The sequence below is a fragment of the Centruroides sculpturatus genome, unplaced genomic scaffold (assembly GCF_000671375.1).
Source record: "Centruroides sculpturatus isolate CEXI.00-Female unplaced genomic scaffold, Cexi_2.0 scaffold514, whole genome shotgun sequence".
In the NCBI taxonomy this organism is placed as follows: domain Eukaryota; kingdom Metazoa; phylum Arthropoda; class Arachnida; order Scorpiones; family Buthidae; genus Centruroides; species Centruroides sculpturatus.
The window spans coordinates 201,100-219,299 of record NW_019384787.1 but is presented as its reverse complement, the minus strand read 5'-3'; the positions used below and the strand labels follow the sequence as shown (position 1 = coordinate 219,299).

General features: G+C 31.3%; 1 protein-coding gene and 1 long non-coding RNA gene across 2 annotated transcripts; both read left to right on the top strand.

Moving 5' to 3' along the window:
* The first annotated feature begins 4,419 nt into the window (after window positions 1–4,419).
* LOC111629258 (integral membrane protein GPR155-like) lies at window positions 4,420–12,143 on the top strand. The gene is made up of 14 exons (XM_023373141.1): window positions 4,420–4,487; window positions 4,676–4,780; window positions 5,864–6,153; window positions 6,711–6,982; window positions 7,068–7,192; window positions 7,556–7,706; window positions 7,807–7,953; window positions 8,039–8,113; window positions 8,185–8,357; window positions 9,527–9,620; window positions 9,699–9,783; window positions 11,330–11,423; window positions 11,488–11,544; window positions 12,140–12,143. Exons 1-14 carry the CDS (start codon window positions 4,420–4,422, stop codon window positions 12,141–12,143), a joined length of 1,740 nt encoding a protein of 579 aa, XP_023228909.1.
* Window positions 12,144–12,196: 53 nt separating this feature from the next.
* Window positions 12,197–14,481, top strand: LOC111629271. The gene is made up of 5 exons (XR_002757308.1): window positions 12,197–12,289; window positions 12,354–12,453; window positions 12,523–12,618; window positions 12,706–12,770; window positions 14,243–14,481. It is a non-coding gene; the product is annotated as an uncharacterized LOC111629271 (long non-coding RNA).
* The last annotated feature ends 3,719 nt before the right edge of the window (window positions 14,482–18,200 follow it).

Sequence of the window (18,200 nt, the reverse complement as noted above, 5' to 3'; positions counted from 1 at the left end):
TTCTAACAATAACGCCACGATCATTTTGTACGAAATCATGCACTTTTTCTATCATTTCGAGTGTTCTACTTTTTGCTGGTCTCCCTGCATGGCATCATCTGGTACCTTCCAAAAATCGTTTATGCCACTTTAAAACTGTTGCACGTTTCAAATAATTATCACCATAAAACTTTTTGCATCATTTCGTACGTTTTTTGTAGCTATTGCGTCAAGTTTTTCATGGAATTTTATCACTGCTCTTTGTTCGTTTTCATTTTTCTATACGATGGTCTTTACGAATAATATTTTAAATGTAGTTACTGCGATGGGCTATGTAGCTCGAATTTTGACAGAATATTCGTCATAATTGAAGCTTAAAATAACACATCGATGATACCACTCCTCGAGTTATAAAAACGGTCTACAAACTTTATTGTCAGACTGTGTATATATCATTTTAATTAAATACTATTTAAAGACAAATAGTTACGCTTATTATTCTTTTTTATCTCAAACACATCAGTTATTTTGCTTGTTTGTTAATTAAATTACCTCGACTCAACACTTGAGCGATCTGCCTTGGGAGGGATGCTTCCGGGAGGCTCTTTTTAAGGGTAACTGGTCCCTATTTAGGCATTATAGATGTGGAGAAAGCCCGAAAAACTCCACGTGGACAGCCCGTTCTGGCCAGGTGCGAACCCACGACCGAACTCCCAGTGTTCGGGGAACGGACCGCTTGGACACTGGTGGCCCCCCATCAGTTATTTTAACAAACAATAAATTTTGTCTCATGGTCAACGTTTTTTGGGTCGATACGACTGCTTTTCGTGTCGTTTGATTATTAAAAAGGTAATAGTTTTGCTTGTCATCTTCGGATCTTTTACGTTATTTAATATCAATAATATTTCTGACACATTTTCGGACAAGAATGTTAATGCGTATCACAATAATATTCAAAGGAAGATTGGACGATAGAAAACGCTTATAATCACGAAAATAAATATAAATCGTTAACTTTTTTAGAAAAGGAATAAAACGTCGTTGATAAGCCGTGAAAAGGTAATTTAAATTTTTAAAAATAATCCATGCAAAACAATTTTTGAAATAGTACTAACGTAGAGATGCTTCTAGTGGCCAGAAAAAATTGTAACGAACTCGCGACGAATGAAAATTATTAAAAATTATTTCAGCAATCTGTAGGTTTGGTTTCGGGCAAATACGAATCTGATCAATCTGTTAATTTATTACTAAAGTAGATCGAGTGCCCATAATATTCGTGTCGGAAAAAAAAAGAAAATGAAAATTTAAATAAATAATATATCAATTATAAATTTTCGTTTATAAACAAGCATTCATTATTATCAGGACTTATTATACTGGCTTAACAGACAATACAGAGTTTCACAGAAAACAATTTTTATTTAATATTTAATATACCTGGACACATACATAATAGAAACAGAGAAACAAAATAGTATTAATTATCTAGATATAACAATAGAAAGAAAAGATGATAAATTAATTTATAAAAAATATGTGAAACCTATACAAATATCAAAAACAATTAATTATAAATCTATTACACCAATAAGTATGAAATACAGTCGATCCCCCTATAAGATCATTGATTTTTCCGTTTTATCTGAATTACATGTTGTACGAGTCACTTAGATTTTACAAATATGTGAGCCGTTCACAGCCCGGCACACGTATTTGCAAAATCTAAGTGACTCGTACAACACGGAATTCATATAAAACGAAAAAATCAACGGTGTTATAGGGGGGTCGACTTGTATATAAAACTTCGATTTAATGTCACTCCTATACAGTGATGATGAGTGCTCGTTAACAGATCTTCCTCATAATAATTAAATACTAGCATCCATTGTTATGTCTGCATTGACATTGGATCCAAGGACAATGTTTCCAAATCATCTGAATTTAAAACTCTAAAATCTGTTTGAAAATTTCATAACTTTGAATAATTTTTACTGTGTGACATTCCTCGGTTTAGCTCCATACTCGATTGTGCGAAAGATATCCTTGAATTACAGATAGAAAGGGTTGGATCTGTTTTCATAGGATAAGGGAATGCAACATGTAGGCCATCTGCCAAGGAAGGATTTTAATAAATTGGTCCCTCTTTAGGTGTTATTTATAGATAGATTAGAAAGAGAATTTTATGCTAAACTAGCCTCTGTGTTAGATAAGTGAAAAAGGGAGGACTTTTTATGATGAACTGGCCCCTTACTTAGAGGTTACATACACGAAGGAAACCAGGAAAATTTTACGTGGGGCAGCAAATAAAAGGTTTTATCCACTCAATTACTGACAGACAGTTAGAGAAGGGGCAATCTACTAGTAATATACTCTGGAAGACATTAACGACAAAGCTTATAATCATCATCATGATCATCTCCTACTCCCATTCATCACATTAATGATGATGATTATAAGGCATTAGTGTTTCTAATTACCTGATATTCTAGTTTTTCCAATATTAAGGCACATAGAAAATTAAATTTTAATATTATTTTAAGACACATGAGATGACAATCACTTGTTATTTTAGTATTAATGATACATAAGACGTTCGATTTAGCTGTTGTATAGCGGTAAACATTTACAGCTTCGATCGATATCTGTAAAAAAAAAAATAGAAAATAAATAAAAATAAAAGAGAGTTAAGTCGATAAATTTACTCTTGTCTAAAGAAAAAGAAAATAGAAATGAAGTTGTTTTGGACAAAAGACTTATTGCAATAGTCTAGTGATCATGATAAAACACTTAGAAGAATAAAGAACACGGTGTAGACAATACAGTTTGCTATATTGCTCTAACCGGCCCTAGTGTATTATAACAGATATCCTGTGGCCTAATTTTTCGATCAATCAATGTCTGGATGCAACACGTGTAGTACTTAAATCCCGTCATCTGTTGTTGACATACTTTTAGCTTGGGGTTCGAGTTTACCTTCGAGGCATTCGCACAACACTTCGTTTCTAGCTGCAGCAAATAGATTTTAAATGAACACTTAACAAAATAATGAAAAAAAAGTAGATAGAAAATTAACTTCTTTNTAATACAATTAGACAAAATAATAGGATAAATAGCAATACTGGTAGAGAAATGCACCAATCATGGCGAAGAATCTTAGAAAAAGGGGTGTGTCAAGAAGATAAAAAGAACATTCGGAAAAAATGGAAACGAAGGAGAGAGAGCCTATGAAGTGCTAAAATCTCCATATAAAAGAAGAAGCCAAATGCGACAAGAACAGATGTAAGTTGTGAAATAGTAAATAAATGTATAAAATATTAAATAAATGTAAAATATGATATAATGTTAAAATAATAATTTGTTTAAAACAGGTGTAAGTCCCTAGTAATACTGTCTTTGCTGGTTATAATTGAATATCCGGTTGAGTTAAATGTAAAATAAAATCTAAAAATTGTAAGAATTTTATTTTGTAAATAAGTTATCGGTAATTTTAAATGTAATTTAAAAAATTTTTTGTTTACAGAATAGAATAGAATACAAAAATACCTGCTGAGGAGGGACAAATGTGTCCGAAACGCAAAATTATGTATGTGTCCAGGTATATTAAATAAAAATTGTGAAACTCTGTATTGTCTGTTAAGCCAGTATAATAAGTCCTGATAATAGTGAATGCTTGTTTATAGACGAAAATTTATAATTTAGTAAGGAAAGGACATTGAGGCATTTTAATTAAATAATATCTCAACTGCGCAATCCATTACTGTAAATAATTCGCGGTGGTTCTTAGTTTTATTTTCTTTATTTTTTATACAAAAGATACACGACGACGAAAAATGAGTAAAATAAGCCATCCCCACATTAACAATGAAAAACCTCCCAATTAAAATCTATAAAAATAACAATTAAAATGAAAAGTATACGTTTAAAAAAAATGAATATGACAGACTGTACAACATGTGAAGATTCTTCGCAATGTTATTTACGCTTAAAATATTTTAAATACAAAATATTTTTAACTTAATCGAATTTACAAGTCTAGAAAATAAAATCCTTTGTGATATATTAAGTCTAAATCGGAGCAAGTTATTACGAGTAATAAAATTAATTATACTTAATCTAAAATCTGCATGAAAAATCCGTTGAAACATTCATAGTAAAATTCTATCGTAACACGTAACTCTGTATCGTGTATGTTTGGGAGGTCGAGTGGCATACGAGCAATTTCGGGAGAATCTGTAGAGTAAGTTGGCAAGTTTTTTTAACAGAACATAGTACTGTACAGTACATACTTTTTACAAATTTCTTCCACGACTTTGTTTACGAGAGTATTAGAAACAGCAGCCATTAGGCATCATCCTTAAATCCTTAGACCAACATCAACGATCCTTTGAAAATTAGTAAAGTATAGTAAATGGTGCGTAACGCAAAGTAAGGCTAGTTAGGATGAAACGTGAAGGTATTCCTCTACTTTTTCCAAACGTCTTATTATTTTATCAATGTGATATTCATAGGTGAGTTTATCATCGACTATGACACCTAAGCAATTAACAATATTGACAATAGAATTTTTCGTTTTGCGGTAATGAAGTCGATGTAGTATTTTTAATATTGGAAATTACTGCTGTAGCGTAGACAAAAAATGTTACATAGGTGGCAAGTACTATATAAGATAAAGACCAATTTTATTTCATAAATACAGATTTCTAATGGCAAATAAAAGGAATTCTACGTCAATCGGAGAAGAAAATGTTTTCGACGAATATATTCCTGCATTGTCCAAGTGCATCGTCACGATAACACTAGGGTAAGTGTAAAACTACTCGTTCTTCTCGCTCTTCGTATTCGTTTCACGCAAGAATAATAGGCCTATCACTTTTCCCGTGCACAATTACCACGAAATTTTAGTTTTTAGTCAAATGCAAAAGAGTTTCTACAGGAGACACGCGCGCTAATTTGTTTTCGGAAAAAGCGTTACGGATCAACTCGGGGAATGGTTAATTTGTCCCTGTCGATCCTCATCAATTATTCCGGTTACGATTTTAAATCGGTCGTCAGCAACCGTAATCTCGTGAGATGATAATTTGCGGCCAAAGCTTTGATGACATATTTATTTTATTTTCCCGTTTTCAGCCTCGTGCCATTACAAATCCTTAATTGAGCTGATATTCGCGACGAAAATATTCAAACTAAACACGACCAGTAGAAAACTGAGAATAAACTATACTATATATTACTAGTTGGCATATTATTACCACATATTATTTTAATACCTAGTGTTCTGGCGGTAATGCAGTGTGTTGGTACTATACGGACCTAAAGCCTGCAACTCCGTATAAAAGGCATGCTGCCCGCTAAAAGCCTACGAAGTTCATTCGCGATCCGCATCTGAAACTTTGCAGGGAGGTTTGTTTATTAGGGAGATTGATACCATTAAATTTTGGTGGTTAAAGGTTGAGAGGGTGGGGAGATAATGGGAGTCGTGTGTATCACCGGAAGGATCGGATTTAATGACAATTTTACTGGTTATTAGCATTTACAATTTTTTTATTTTTTATAAAACTCATCCCTATCCTCAAAATTAAGCATTTTTCCGTTTTATAACAGTTAAAAATATATAAAAAGTTTTTAATTATAAAATGGCGCTACACACGCAGTTTTAAACGTTTCGGGGAAAGTTAAGCAACTCCTTGCTGGAGTTTTATATATTTCTTCCGTGTATTTATTTTACATAAATGCATTATACGTATATTAATTTACCTAATTTTAAATTATTTTTACCGTAAATTAGTGTAAAATACATTGCTATATCAAAAGTCTATATGCATTTTCTGTCGGGGATCATTTATAAAAAAATTATTTACTTTTAAAAATTTTATATTACTTTCAGTTATGCTAGCGGAAGATTTAAGTTATTCTCCGAAATAGACGCAAAGGGCATGAATAAATTCGTTATTTATTGGATCTTGCCTTCTTTATTGTATCTAAATGTTGCTACCAGCGATTTAAATGTAGTTCGATGGAAGATGATCGGTGCTATTATGGTAACAAAATTAATCATTTTCGTCGGAGTCGTGTCTTTTTGCATGGTATGGAAGCTTAAACAGAAATTAGTCGATGGAGGAATTTATGCAATGCTATGTGCAGTTTCCAACGATGCCGCTCTGGGAAACGTATTAGGTAAGGTAATTGATAAATGATAACTAATTTCCGAAACTATTTAAAATCCATTTGTGTTATTTTAGTCTCGAATTTTCTATCTTCTATTCTCTGAATGTTCGTATTCTGTTTATGAGAAAACCGAAATTAATACGGACGAAAAAAGACACTAAATTAGTATAAAGACGTGACGTACAGGTAGAGAATTTCATAATTTAGTCGATCGGATACGGATGTTCGTGTAAAAACTATGTTCCTATTTAAAATTTTTATCATTTCTATTTAATTAATTACAATTAAACAAAAAATGTAATTATTAATTTTTATACACGCACACACGGTTTATAATAATTAACTTCTTGTTTTCTGTAGAATAATTTTATAAAATTTAAAACGTGAAACTAAAATCATCTTTTCTTACGAAAGTAACGATATTATTTCTCTCTACTCTTACGTCTTTTCCATTTAAATCTCATTGTACTTGACTTACGTAAAAACTAGAAATAAGTTATTTTAATAAATTAATTGGCATATTCAAAATTCCTCTTAAATATCAGTTATGTATTTTTTTTTTCTAGTGCAAGCCTTGTACAGTACGTTATATCCGGATCTTCCGGTGCATTTATTCCTAATTCAACCGATATCTATATTGTTATTTCAACCCATTGCCTTGACCATGGCGAAAACAAGTCGTATTGATAACTGTGACAGAAAACATTTCTGGCTCGTTTGCACGAAATCGATTTGGATAAGCATGGGAAATCCACTTGTGTTGGCTTTGGTTTTAGGATTGATAACCAGTGCGTGGATACCAAAACCTCTACCGTACCTGTTCGTTTATGTCTTGAATGTTAGCTCAACTATTATTTTACTCCGTCCTAGTGAATAATTTGAATATTATACTGTATTTATCGTTTTTTAAAATTTATTTTCAGGTAATTGCTACCGCACTTCCTGCAAACGTCCTGTTTGTGTTAGGAATGTCTATGGTGGGAAAATTCCAATTAATTTTCCAGACTAAATATCATTCTACGGTTATAATTTGTTTCTTTCTTAAAATGTAAATTTTTTTGTTAAAATAGTTTTTAAATAATAAATTTCAATATAGTAAAAATATGTATTAAATAAATAATACTTAAGAAATTGAAAAAATATAGTACTTAAGAGGATGACAGGAACCATACCGTGAAAAATATCACGTAAAAATAAATGCGAAATAACGAAGATATTGAAGCAAAACTCGACGGTCATTGGTTAATTAAACGGGCTTTTTTAACTATGGTTGGTTGGAAAATATGAATACCTGCGTCAATGTACAGTGTATTTTAAATTATTTTTATAATATTCAAAAAGTCATAATTTCATATAATAATTATTATATTGTTTAATGTCTGTACAGAACGTCTTTACTTTTCTTCTTCAGGCTAGCCACTCCAATAATTCTTAGATTAATCACCTCAAATTCGTCATTTCTTGAAAATAAAGATGCAGATTTCTCCTTTGTTTATGGAGTTATGATTCCTTATAACGGGGTTCTCGTCTTCGCAAACGATTTTGGAATTTCTTTATATCCGGTAAATTATTACCAATTTATAAAATATTTATGCAAACCACTGAAAAACTAACTAGTTTCGTAGCAATTAAAAACATTACAATTTATTTATTTTTTTTCAGATTCAAATAATCCTAATGTTATCGGCATTGTCATTCTTTCCTTTCACATACGTAACAGCTCTATCTACCGTTAATGATTTAATTGGCTTTGAAAGATGTTTAAACGACATATATTTTTATTATAACGTCGTCAATTTGACATTCGGGGTAAGGATGTAAGGAATTAGTGACGTGTTAAAAAATTGAAAAATTTGTATGGCATTATAACAACATTGAGACTTGCACTTTATAGTTTCTAACTTGTATGGTTAACTTCAGAAGGAAAAACAAGAGCAACGACATCTTTATCTGGTTCGTAGTAAGTCAGGTAAGACTTTGAAATGTTCTTTAGGAAGAAATATGTTAAATATTGAATAATTCTTGAATTTGAATTTTTAGATGGTTCTATCGACGGGTAACATGTTAGTTGGGCACACGTTTATAATCCCCGATGTCCAAAAAATCATTAGTTTATTTGGACAAGTCATGTGTAACTTTTGGACAGCAAATTTAGCGGCTCAGATTTATCTGAAGGTTAACAAACGCCGCTATTTTATATTGGTTGGATTAGGGTATGATACAAAAATTCCTTTTAGTTTTAACGTTTTTCATTTATAGGTTAGAATTAATTTTAAAAGCGCTGTATAATAATAATAATTTTCGATTAATTAAATTATAAGAATGATGATAATGATTTATATACGTATGTCGTCCTGTCCATCTTGTATCTCGTTTAAATGTCCGTGGGCCCAAGTCAGAATATGCACGTGACATTTCAATATTTAATAAGAAACTTCTGAACTATAACGTAACAATCGGTGTGTGACAAATTTAAAAACTTTAAATATGTTACAAAGTGATTTATAATTATTTATTTATTTATTGTATATGTACTGTACAGTATAGGATTGTCGAAAAATTAAACTTCCCAACTCACTTGTCAGAGGGCTCTGGAGAGTGTTCTACTGCTTGAAATCAAACAATATTTGGACAACAGGTTCTTCAAATGATGCGCTCGTCATTTATTTAAAAAAAATTTCTCGTACAAAATGCCACTTACAGGTGGCGTTAAAGTTGTACAACTGGGATCCGAACCTGTTCTCTTTTTGGTAAACGGTATCTTAACCTGCTAACGTCTTTTTCATCCCAGAGCTTCAATAGAATCTTCAAGACATCATATTCATGAAAAATGGTGCATTATCCCACATCCCTTGCTCTGTTCAACGTGTGTTAGGGCAGATATTTACATGACCGATGACGTCAGTCACCACTACCGCGGTGTTACCGGTTAGAATTTTCAAACGCGCCCTTAGTGTTCTGCGTTATCAAACACTGACAATTTTTTGAAAGACCAAGGGTAGTATTCTGGTCACTTATCACTCGTTTTTTCTTTCAGAGACGAAAGACGAAATTCGTCTCTGAGAGACAGAGGCGATTCCAGTCGTTAGTAACGATCTCGTCTTTGTTGGCGACGTCACGATTCTATTAGGTTGACTACATGCTCGGGTTATCTGCTCGCACGGTATAGAATTTTAACCAATGAAATTGTAAAATTTTTGAAAATGCAGAGTACTTAATTATAACATTAATTAAGTTATCAATCATTGACAAAAATTAGGAAATGTATTATTAATTTAAATTAAGATTTTTTAAAGACAATTCTAACAATTGTATCAAGGATTTGCGACTAATGAAATTGTCGTATTTTAAAATACAAATTTTTAATTAAAATTATTTCTAGAATTCCCACATCGTTGGCCGCTTCAATTTTATTTTTTAATGTATATAAATATCGAAATAAAATTCCGAAGAATTTTATGGATAACAAAATGGCCGTAAGTGTGACGTCAAAAATTAAATTTATTTCTTAAAATGAACAATAAAACATTTGATATATCGAATTTTTTTTATAGATCGGTGCCACTTTGGTTAACGTATTGTGTGCCTTGCTGATAATTATAGTATTTTTGTCTTTATACATCAGACATAAAAATACAAGTAAGTTGTATTAATATTACGAGTAGGTTATATTATTAATAGAGTGGTGAGATATTATCCACGTGTGCGTTGTCGTATGTCAAGGTGGGAATGTCTCCCTGAAGGACTGGATACGGCGAAGGAAATGGGAAACCGGCTCGTATTTAATTAGGAGGTTGCGGCCGACGTTTTCATCGCGAAAACGTGAACGTTGGACGTTGAGCGTCGCCATCCTGTAAGCCTAGAAGTTTGACAATGGCGTTTGAAACGTCGAGCATGATTCCACTGACATTCCAAATTCCATTGTCAAACTTCTAGGCTTACAGGATGGCGGCCCTGAACGTCCGACGTTCACGTTTTCGTGATGAAAACGTCGGCCGTAACCTCTCTATTAATAGGTGGTGAAGAAAACACGGAAAACTCCACTTGACCAATCCTTCGGTGAGGTGCGAACCCACGACCAACTACTTGGTGATTTTATCCACTCGGCCGGTGGGCGTATTATTAATGGATCTATCAAAGAGGGATATTTACATCACGGTAGAATTAATTGTATTTTTACAAGCGACAATACCCAAGTTATAATAAGTAGGCCTACACATATAATTTGTGATTAATTGTTTATGTAAGGATATTGCTTACAAACAGACAGACTGTGTATATCTAGCTGCTATAACATTGACTCTAAAGATCCATAAATTCATAACAGTGATATTTTATGTACATACTGATTACGACATTATAGCTGGGAAAAATTCGACGCAACGTAATACGATTTCTTCTGCACACAGCATCTCGGAACATCGATATATTAATACAGTAGAGTGTCGATTATCCGAAAGTCAATCATCCGAAAGAATTCCAGTCGGCAAATTTAAATTTTCGCCTGTGCTGTGGCGCTGCAATCTATGGCTATGTCTCGGGCTACTCAAATATTTTACGTTTTAGATACTAAATTAACTTCTGAAGTATAATTTTTTATTGTTTTTATATTTTTCAATATATTTATTTTGTTCGTACAAAATAAAATAATAATTTTTAACGATACAATAGTCTTCGTTAGGCTTAACATCGACGAAAATTTAAGGCGAAGCAACACGCAACGGAGAAAAATGTCAAGATGGATAAATTAATATATTTTTCGTACATAACCGGTTATCCGAAACATCGGCCTTCCGAACAACCCCAGTCCCCAATTGATTCGGATAATCGACTCTCTACTGTATTCAATTATTGGAATATTCGCGGAAACACACTTATTTTCAAAACTGGAAATATTCAGATCAAATCGAATTTTATATCGAAATACGCACGCATTTTTTTTCGAATATCTTTAATATTGTAAATCAGTATTTTTTAGTGAATATTTTGAAATCAATTGTGTGTTAAGCAGACTGTTACTAATGTGTATACGTTTCTTATTTGAAAATACAAATTGTATACAATTAATTTGCTTCTCTTTCAAACAGAAAAATATAAAATAATTATATGTACTTGATCAATTATTGTAGTTAGATATTAATTTTACATTACTGGATTAAAATAAAAGTCGAATATTTACTTTTAGTAAACGAAGAGGTTTCCGAGAATGTTTCCACTTTATATATAATTGCTGCAAATGAATTTAGTTCGACAAATCATCTAAATCGTTCGTCGCAAAGGTAAAATATTTCAAGCAAATCACAATTATTATTTTATGTTTTCATCTTTAATCTTTGAAAACAGAAACGTTTGTCCCGAAGAAGTAAGCGACACTGTGCTAGACAATTCTCAAACCGANATGTCTTGGGCTACTCAAATATTTTACGTTTTAGATACTAAATTAACTTCTGAAGTATAATTTTTTATTGTTTTTATATTTTTCAATATATTTATTTTGTTCGTACAAAATAAAATAATAATTTTTAACGATACAATAGTCTTCGTTAGGCTTAACATCGACGAAAATTTAAGGCGAAGCAACACGCAACGGAGAAAAATGTCAAGATGGATAAATTAATATATTTTTCGTACATAACCGGTTATCCGAAACATCGGCCTTCCGAACAACCCCAGTCCCCAATTGATTCGGATAATCGACTCTCTACTGTATTCAATTATTGGAATATTCGCGGAAACACACTTATTTTCAAAACTGGAAATATTCAGATCAAATCGAATTTTATATCGAAATACGCACGCATTTTTTTTCGAATATCTTTAATATTGTAAATCAGTATTTTTTAGTGAATATTTTGAAATCAATTGTGTGTTAAGCAGACTGTTACTAATGTGTATACGTTTCTTATTTGAAAATACAAATTGTATACAATTAATTTGCTTCTCTTTCAAACAGAAAAATATAAAATAATTATATGTACTTGATCAATTATTGTAGTTAGATATTAATTTTACATTACTGGATTAAAATAAAAGTCGAATATTTACTTTTAGTAAACGAAGAGGTTTCCGAGAATGTTTCCACTTTATATATAATTGCTGCAAATGAATTTAGTTCGACAAATCATTTAAATCGTTCGTCGCAAAGGTAAAATATTTCAAGCAAATCACAATTATTATTTTATGTTTTCATCTTTAATCTTTGAAAACAGAAACGTTTGTCCCGAAGAAGTAAGCGACACTGTGCTAGACAATTCTCAAACCGATAAATTGTTCAGGTTTTTAATAATTCTGGCTACGTCAATGACACTCGTAAGTATAAACATTTATATATTTTATCAAATATAAAATATTCTAATAGAAAAAATAAATGTTTTACAGAGATTATTTCTACAATTATTTAAAATTACGAATAAAAATAAAGACGGTGTCTTTGTTATCGTAAAATTTTTAGCCGATTTTAGCAGCAGTGGGCAGGTTTGTAAATTATGTATAAATTGTTAATTCGTTTGATTACATTTCTGTGCAAATTAATACATTTGAATATGTGTCTACATTTACCAGGCATTATTAGCGTTTATGTGGTTCGAATTTAAGATAAAAAGTATTTTAGCAGTTTTTAAGAAAAGGTGAGTTTATTTATAAGAGAATTTTATACATAAGATTAATTAGTTCAAGTTTTAAAATGCAATCAAAAGAATTTAGCCGAATAATTTAATAATTTAAAGTATATTACGATGTATTGAATTTTTCATTTATATTCAAATTCTTATTAAACATCATTATAATAATTTATTATAGTCTCATTGTATATTCCACACATTACTCATTGTATATTCCAGTGTGTGGAAATAAAAAGAATACAATTAACTAACACAACTACAGTAGTAGTACTATACTTAATCGATATTAACTTTGAAATGATTGTCTTATATACAAGTTGATCGTCGAAGTCTAAATGGTCGGTAATTAATTAAAAATTTAAATTAGTTCGATTGTATTTTTTAGTTTTCGTCAATTTTGTAGGAGAAAAACAGTTTGAATCGCTAACCTCTTCATAAGTATACTTGAAACGCAACAAATCGAGTTACAATTAACTGACTTTTGTGTTATTCCGTATGTCGTATAAAGTGCATTCTGGAAATGTTCAAAAACAAAAACCAAAAAAAAAACAAAAGCAACAAAACAAGTTGAAGTCTTATGTGATGGATATAGAACCAAAAGCAGATAACTCTAAATTTTGCATATTTTTGATAATAGATTATTCCTATTATATATGTGACCGTAAGCAGATATATAAAGTACCAAACGATTACTAGAAAATATTTTGGTTGGCCCGATTTTTAAATATCCTTTTCTTAAGACTATGGTTTCATGGTTAGCCGTGTATGGTTCTATACCACCGTATAATTGATATATTATGGAAATTTTCAATCTCTTTGATTTGAATTTAAAATTTATAAAAGTTGGAGATAAATACTACTACTCTTTTTAAATTAATTTTGAAAAATATCTGCAGTTTTCTCTGCAGATGTATCTCTTAAAATATCTTTTCTTAATATTGATAGAATTCATTCTTGAAAGAGCTCCTTATCTAATTCTCACATTAAATCGAGCCCTATTTTTTCATTGTGGTCGAATTTGGAATTGATTTTGTTTTAATATTTTCTGGAGAATGCATCCTCTAAATTTCACTGGAATATATTCAGTTAATCTTGCTCGAATTGGAGAAGATTAATTCGATCGTCTCCCATTTCTATGTGGATTAGATAGGGATGCATCTTATTGTCATTTAGCCTACGTAATTAAAAATGAAACTTTTGAAATCCCAAACAGATTTCCAATTAACACTGCCCATCTTATAATCGCGTGACAGCATAGAAAACGGATACTCGGAACTGTGTTACATAATGAAATACAATACATACTACTTTATAATCACTTGCACTTATAATAACTCATGTAGATAACGAATAGATAATATTAAGTAATGCAAAGTAAATTTGGTAAACGAGCTTATAATTAATAGAAATTCTGCTTTTATTTACTGAAACGGTAATTAATAGATAAAAATTTTTAAATTGTTAAATATGTTTTACAGACGCAGTTACAAAGTATTTTCACTTGGAAAAAGTACCCGGTAGCGAAAGAATTATTTAAAAAATGATAATTTTATATAAATATTTACGAAAAATTTTGCCAATACAATCTAATTTATAAAGAAATAACGTTGTTTCGAAAGAAATATTTCCGTCGTCGCCATGTAAAAACGGTTTTGTCACCATTCCAAGTACTTACCTATTGGCACGCATGGTCATTTTAGAAAGCCACCGAGTTGTTGTCGTCNTAACGATAGCGAAGATTAAGATTATTACATTACAACTAATCTTACCCGTTTTCACAGAATTCAAGAATTAGATTTCCCTGTTTCCAGACTAATTAGAAAATTTGTAGATGGGTCTAAAAATATGTTCGATTTCACGCTAAAACGAAAAATCTGCATCTGCTTATCTCACGTCGCTTTCTCTTAACAATTCCATTGTTATGTAACACTTCCATTGTTGACACTTCCATTGTTACTTGACACTTCCATTCGACACGTATTTTGGAAGAACTGGAAAAAATTATATAGAATACTGTAGTAACTGCATTGTAGCTGGATGCGCCAGTAAACAAATACAGTAATAGATATAACCACACCGCACCGTAAGCGGGAGTTATCAGTACGTGTCCAGCTCCGGGCTGGTCTTCTCTTTCGAAATATTCTAAATTTAAATTAAAATTGAATTTATTTGTAATTACGGTAATAATAAATGCGACAATGTAACCTACCAAATAAAGCTTCGGCGAACTTCTGTGTAGAACTGATGGCAATAAATTACTGTAGCTTATTTACATCCTCCATCTTCTCGTTTTCTACGTGGTCGGAGAAAACAACTCGCTAATTCGGACCAAGGTCTTTTAATTCTATGGTGTTAACAAACCACGTACGACATGCAAGCCTGCTTGTTTTACCCTTACTCACCCTTATTTTACCTCAAATTAGAATTTATTTATAATAGCTTTAATATATATTTATTATAGCTTCTCTTTGTTTTTTACTGGTCTGTAAAAAAACAAAATAAAGTTATGATAAGCAATAAAGTAATAGTATAATGACTTTGTTAAGTTTTATATTTACATAAAATTAGATAAAAATTTATTGAACATGTGATAACTTTTGATCTTAAAACAGAAATTTCTCTCTTGTAAAAATGGAAGCCTACAAGTGACAGAAGTCAATAATGTTAGCCTTCAGCGAAGTTCTGTGCGAAGTTGAGTTCTCAGTCAATTTGCAAGCTGAAAATTGCATCCGGTAAACAGAATATACCTTTGTATTGTAACCTGTTAATCTTCACTAAAGAAGTTTCAGATTTTGAATTACTAAGTAAAATATATCCTTGTACTGCAATGGCTAATATGCGTATCATTCACTTTATTCGATTTAGAAATACAATGAAGTATCTTTGTACTGTATTCTGTAAGTTTTGACCAAAGAAGTATGAGTTTTTCAATGGTTTAATAGTGTTTCCAATTACAACATTTAAAGCATGGTTCTCGAATCAGTACAAATCTGTAGACTATGTTTGTGGTAAAGTTTGTTTCTGACAGGTTATATAACATCATAATGTAACTTATTAAACACAATAACAGAAACATTAGAAAAACAAATTTATTAAACAGAATTAATCTCATATAATATGTTGTTTGTGAACAAAAAACACTTTAAATTTCAAAATAAAATAATTGAAATTGAAACTTTCAGTCATTTAAATTAATATTTTATAATTGAGAATAATGTAATTTAGTACAAAGTACGTATTTTAAAAGAATAATTAATGTTTGTTGCTTACTAATAATCTTCTATAGAAAAATGAAATGTTTGTTTGTTCGCTATACACCCATAGACCATTCGACCAATTGCTACGAAATTCAGCAGTTACGTTTATGTACACTTAACTAATGTCGTACTGTACTGTACATCTCACCCAAAATATCTATTGGATTTCTGTAAATTAATTAATTTCTATCTTTATTAAATTTGCTGATTTACACGTAGCCTATTGGCAGAAAACTTAAATAATAAACTAAATACAGTATAATTCTTATAAAAACAAATATAATTTTAAAATATATATGTTAAAACACATGTTAAAACAATTATAATGTTAATAATATGTTAAAATTTAAGTTCAAAGAATAAATTATAGTATTATAGCCTATATACAATTTAAAATAACAAAATATTAAAATAGATTAAAAAAAAACGTTGGTTAAATGTTAAAAATGTTCGTTACGGTTAAATAATTTATTAAATTATAAATTAGAAATTATGATTTCTAAATTATTAAAATTATAATTATTAATTTAGTTAAGAGATGGAGCCAAACATCTACATCTAGTAGCAAATTACTTTTTGATTAATAAATAATTCTCAGTGAGATAAGGTTTTTTTTGCGTAGGTAAAAGCATAAAAGCAATTATTCTCAGAGTTTTACAAAATTTATTTATTTAAACAAGTCTCATATGAAGTCTTTCGGATATTAAGGTTAGCAACTCGATCACCTGTGGAGCCATCACAACCTGTTTAACACGAATCATTTTTCAAATATTAATAGTAGATCAGTAGCTTATTAATTAATTAATAGTGCTTGACCATCCTCTCTTACGGGTGGAGGTTAACTACTACTTTTGATCGAATTACTTCGACCCTCTTTCGCAACGGTCCCGAATTTCTATCGGACCATCGGTATGGTGGCATTCGAATAGGAAAATTATATAATACGAGGTTACCGGCCTGCACAAAATATGATTTAAGTGGTTTTCCAGAGTGCCGAGTTTAAATATTTGGCCCTTCTTTTTTGCGAAATTTCATTCGTTCTCAGAAGACCATTTGATATTCGGCTGTGAATAAAACAGTTTCTTAGAGGTAGAGAAAAAACTTTTATCCGAAAAAATTCGATGCCGCATTTTCAATTGGTGTCTTCTTTAACAATGAAATTGTGCCATTTCATACCGTTCGAGTATCGAGATAAACGTGACAGTGTTACGCTAAAAATCCAAACTCTATATGGTTTTTAAATAAGTTAGATTGGTCGGTATGATAAACCCTTACGTAAGATAACCTTTGTAGCTATATAAATCAAATACTATAATATAAGGGTTAGAAGTACAAAATAATCGAATAATCTTAATGTTTGTTCTTACTTTTTGCCCAGGCAACGCTGGGCTTACCTGCTAGTTTTATTAAAAAACTAGCAGATAAGCCCGGCGTTGCTCGGGCAAAAAGTAACGATAGCGAAGATTAAGATTATTACATTACAACTAATCTTACCCGTTTTCACAGAATTCAAGAATTAGATTTCCCTGTTTCCAGACTAATTAGAAAATTTGTAGATGGGTCTAAAAATATGTTCGATTTCACGCTAAAACGAAAAATCTGCATCTGCGTCTGCATGTCGCTTTCTCTTAACAATTCCATTGTTATGTAACACTTCCATTGTTGACACTTCCATTGTTACTTGACACTTCCATTGTTGATGGAAGTGTTAAGCCTTAATCCTGTTTTTCTCCTCCGTGGGGAGGAATTTCGAAAAAATCCCTTCTTAGTGTGCATTCTCGTGACGTACCCCAACTGTGTACCAAATTTCAACTTTCAACTCCTATCCGTTTGGGCTGTGCACTTATTAATATTATGTTGGGTTTAGTGGGTTATACTGAATACACACCGGTGGCTGTGTACTATGCCGGACCAGAGTCAAGACATAGCAACCAAAAACTAAAATTAAATAAGTGTGTCAGTGTCTATACAGTCGACCCCCCTATAACGTGGGTTCCTATAACGGAGATTCCTATAACGTAGCAAAAAAATTGTGACAGTATTCGTATAAGCATGCTAAAAGGGACTTGTAAAGCGTCGTCGCCGACTCGTGTCGCGTCAGGATTGGTCGAATCTGGACTAATAGTGGACGAGCAGCCGAACTACTTTCCGCCGTCCAGCGCCACGCTACGGAGAGTTT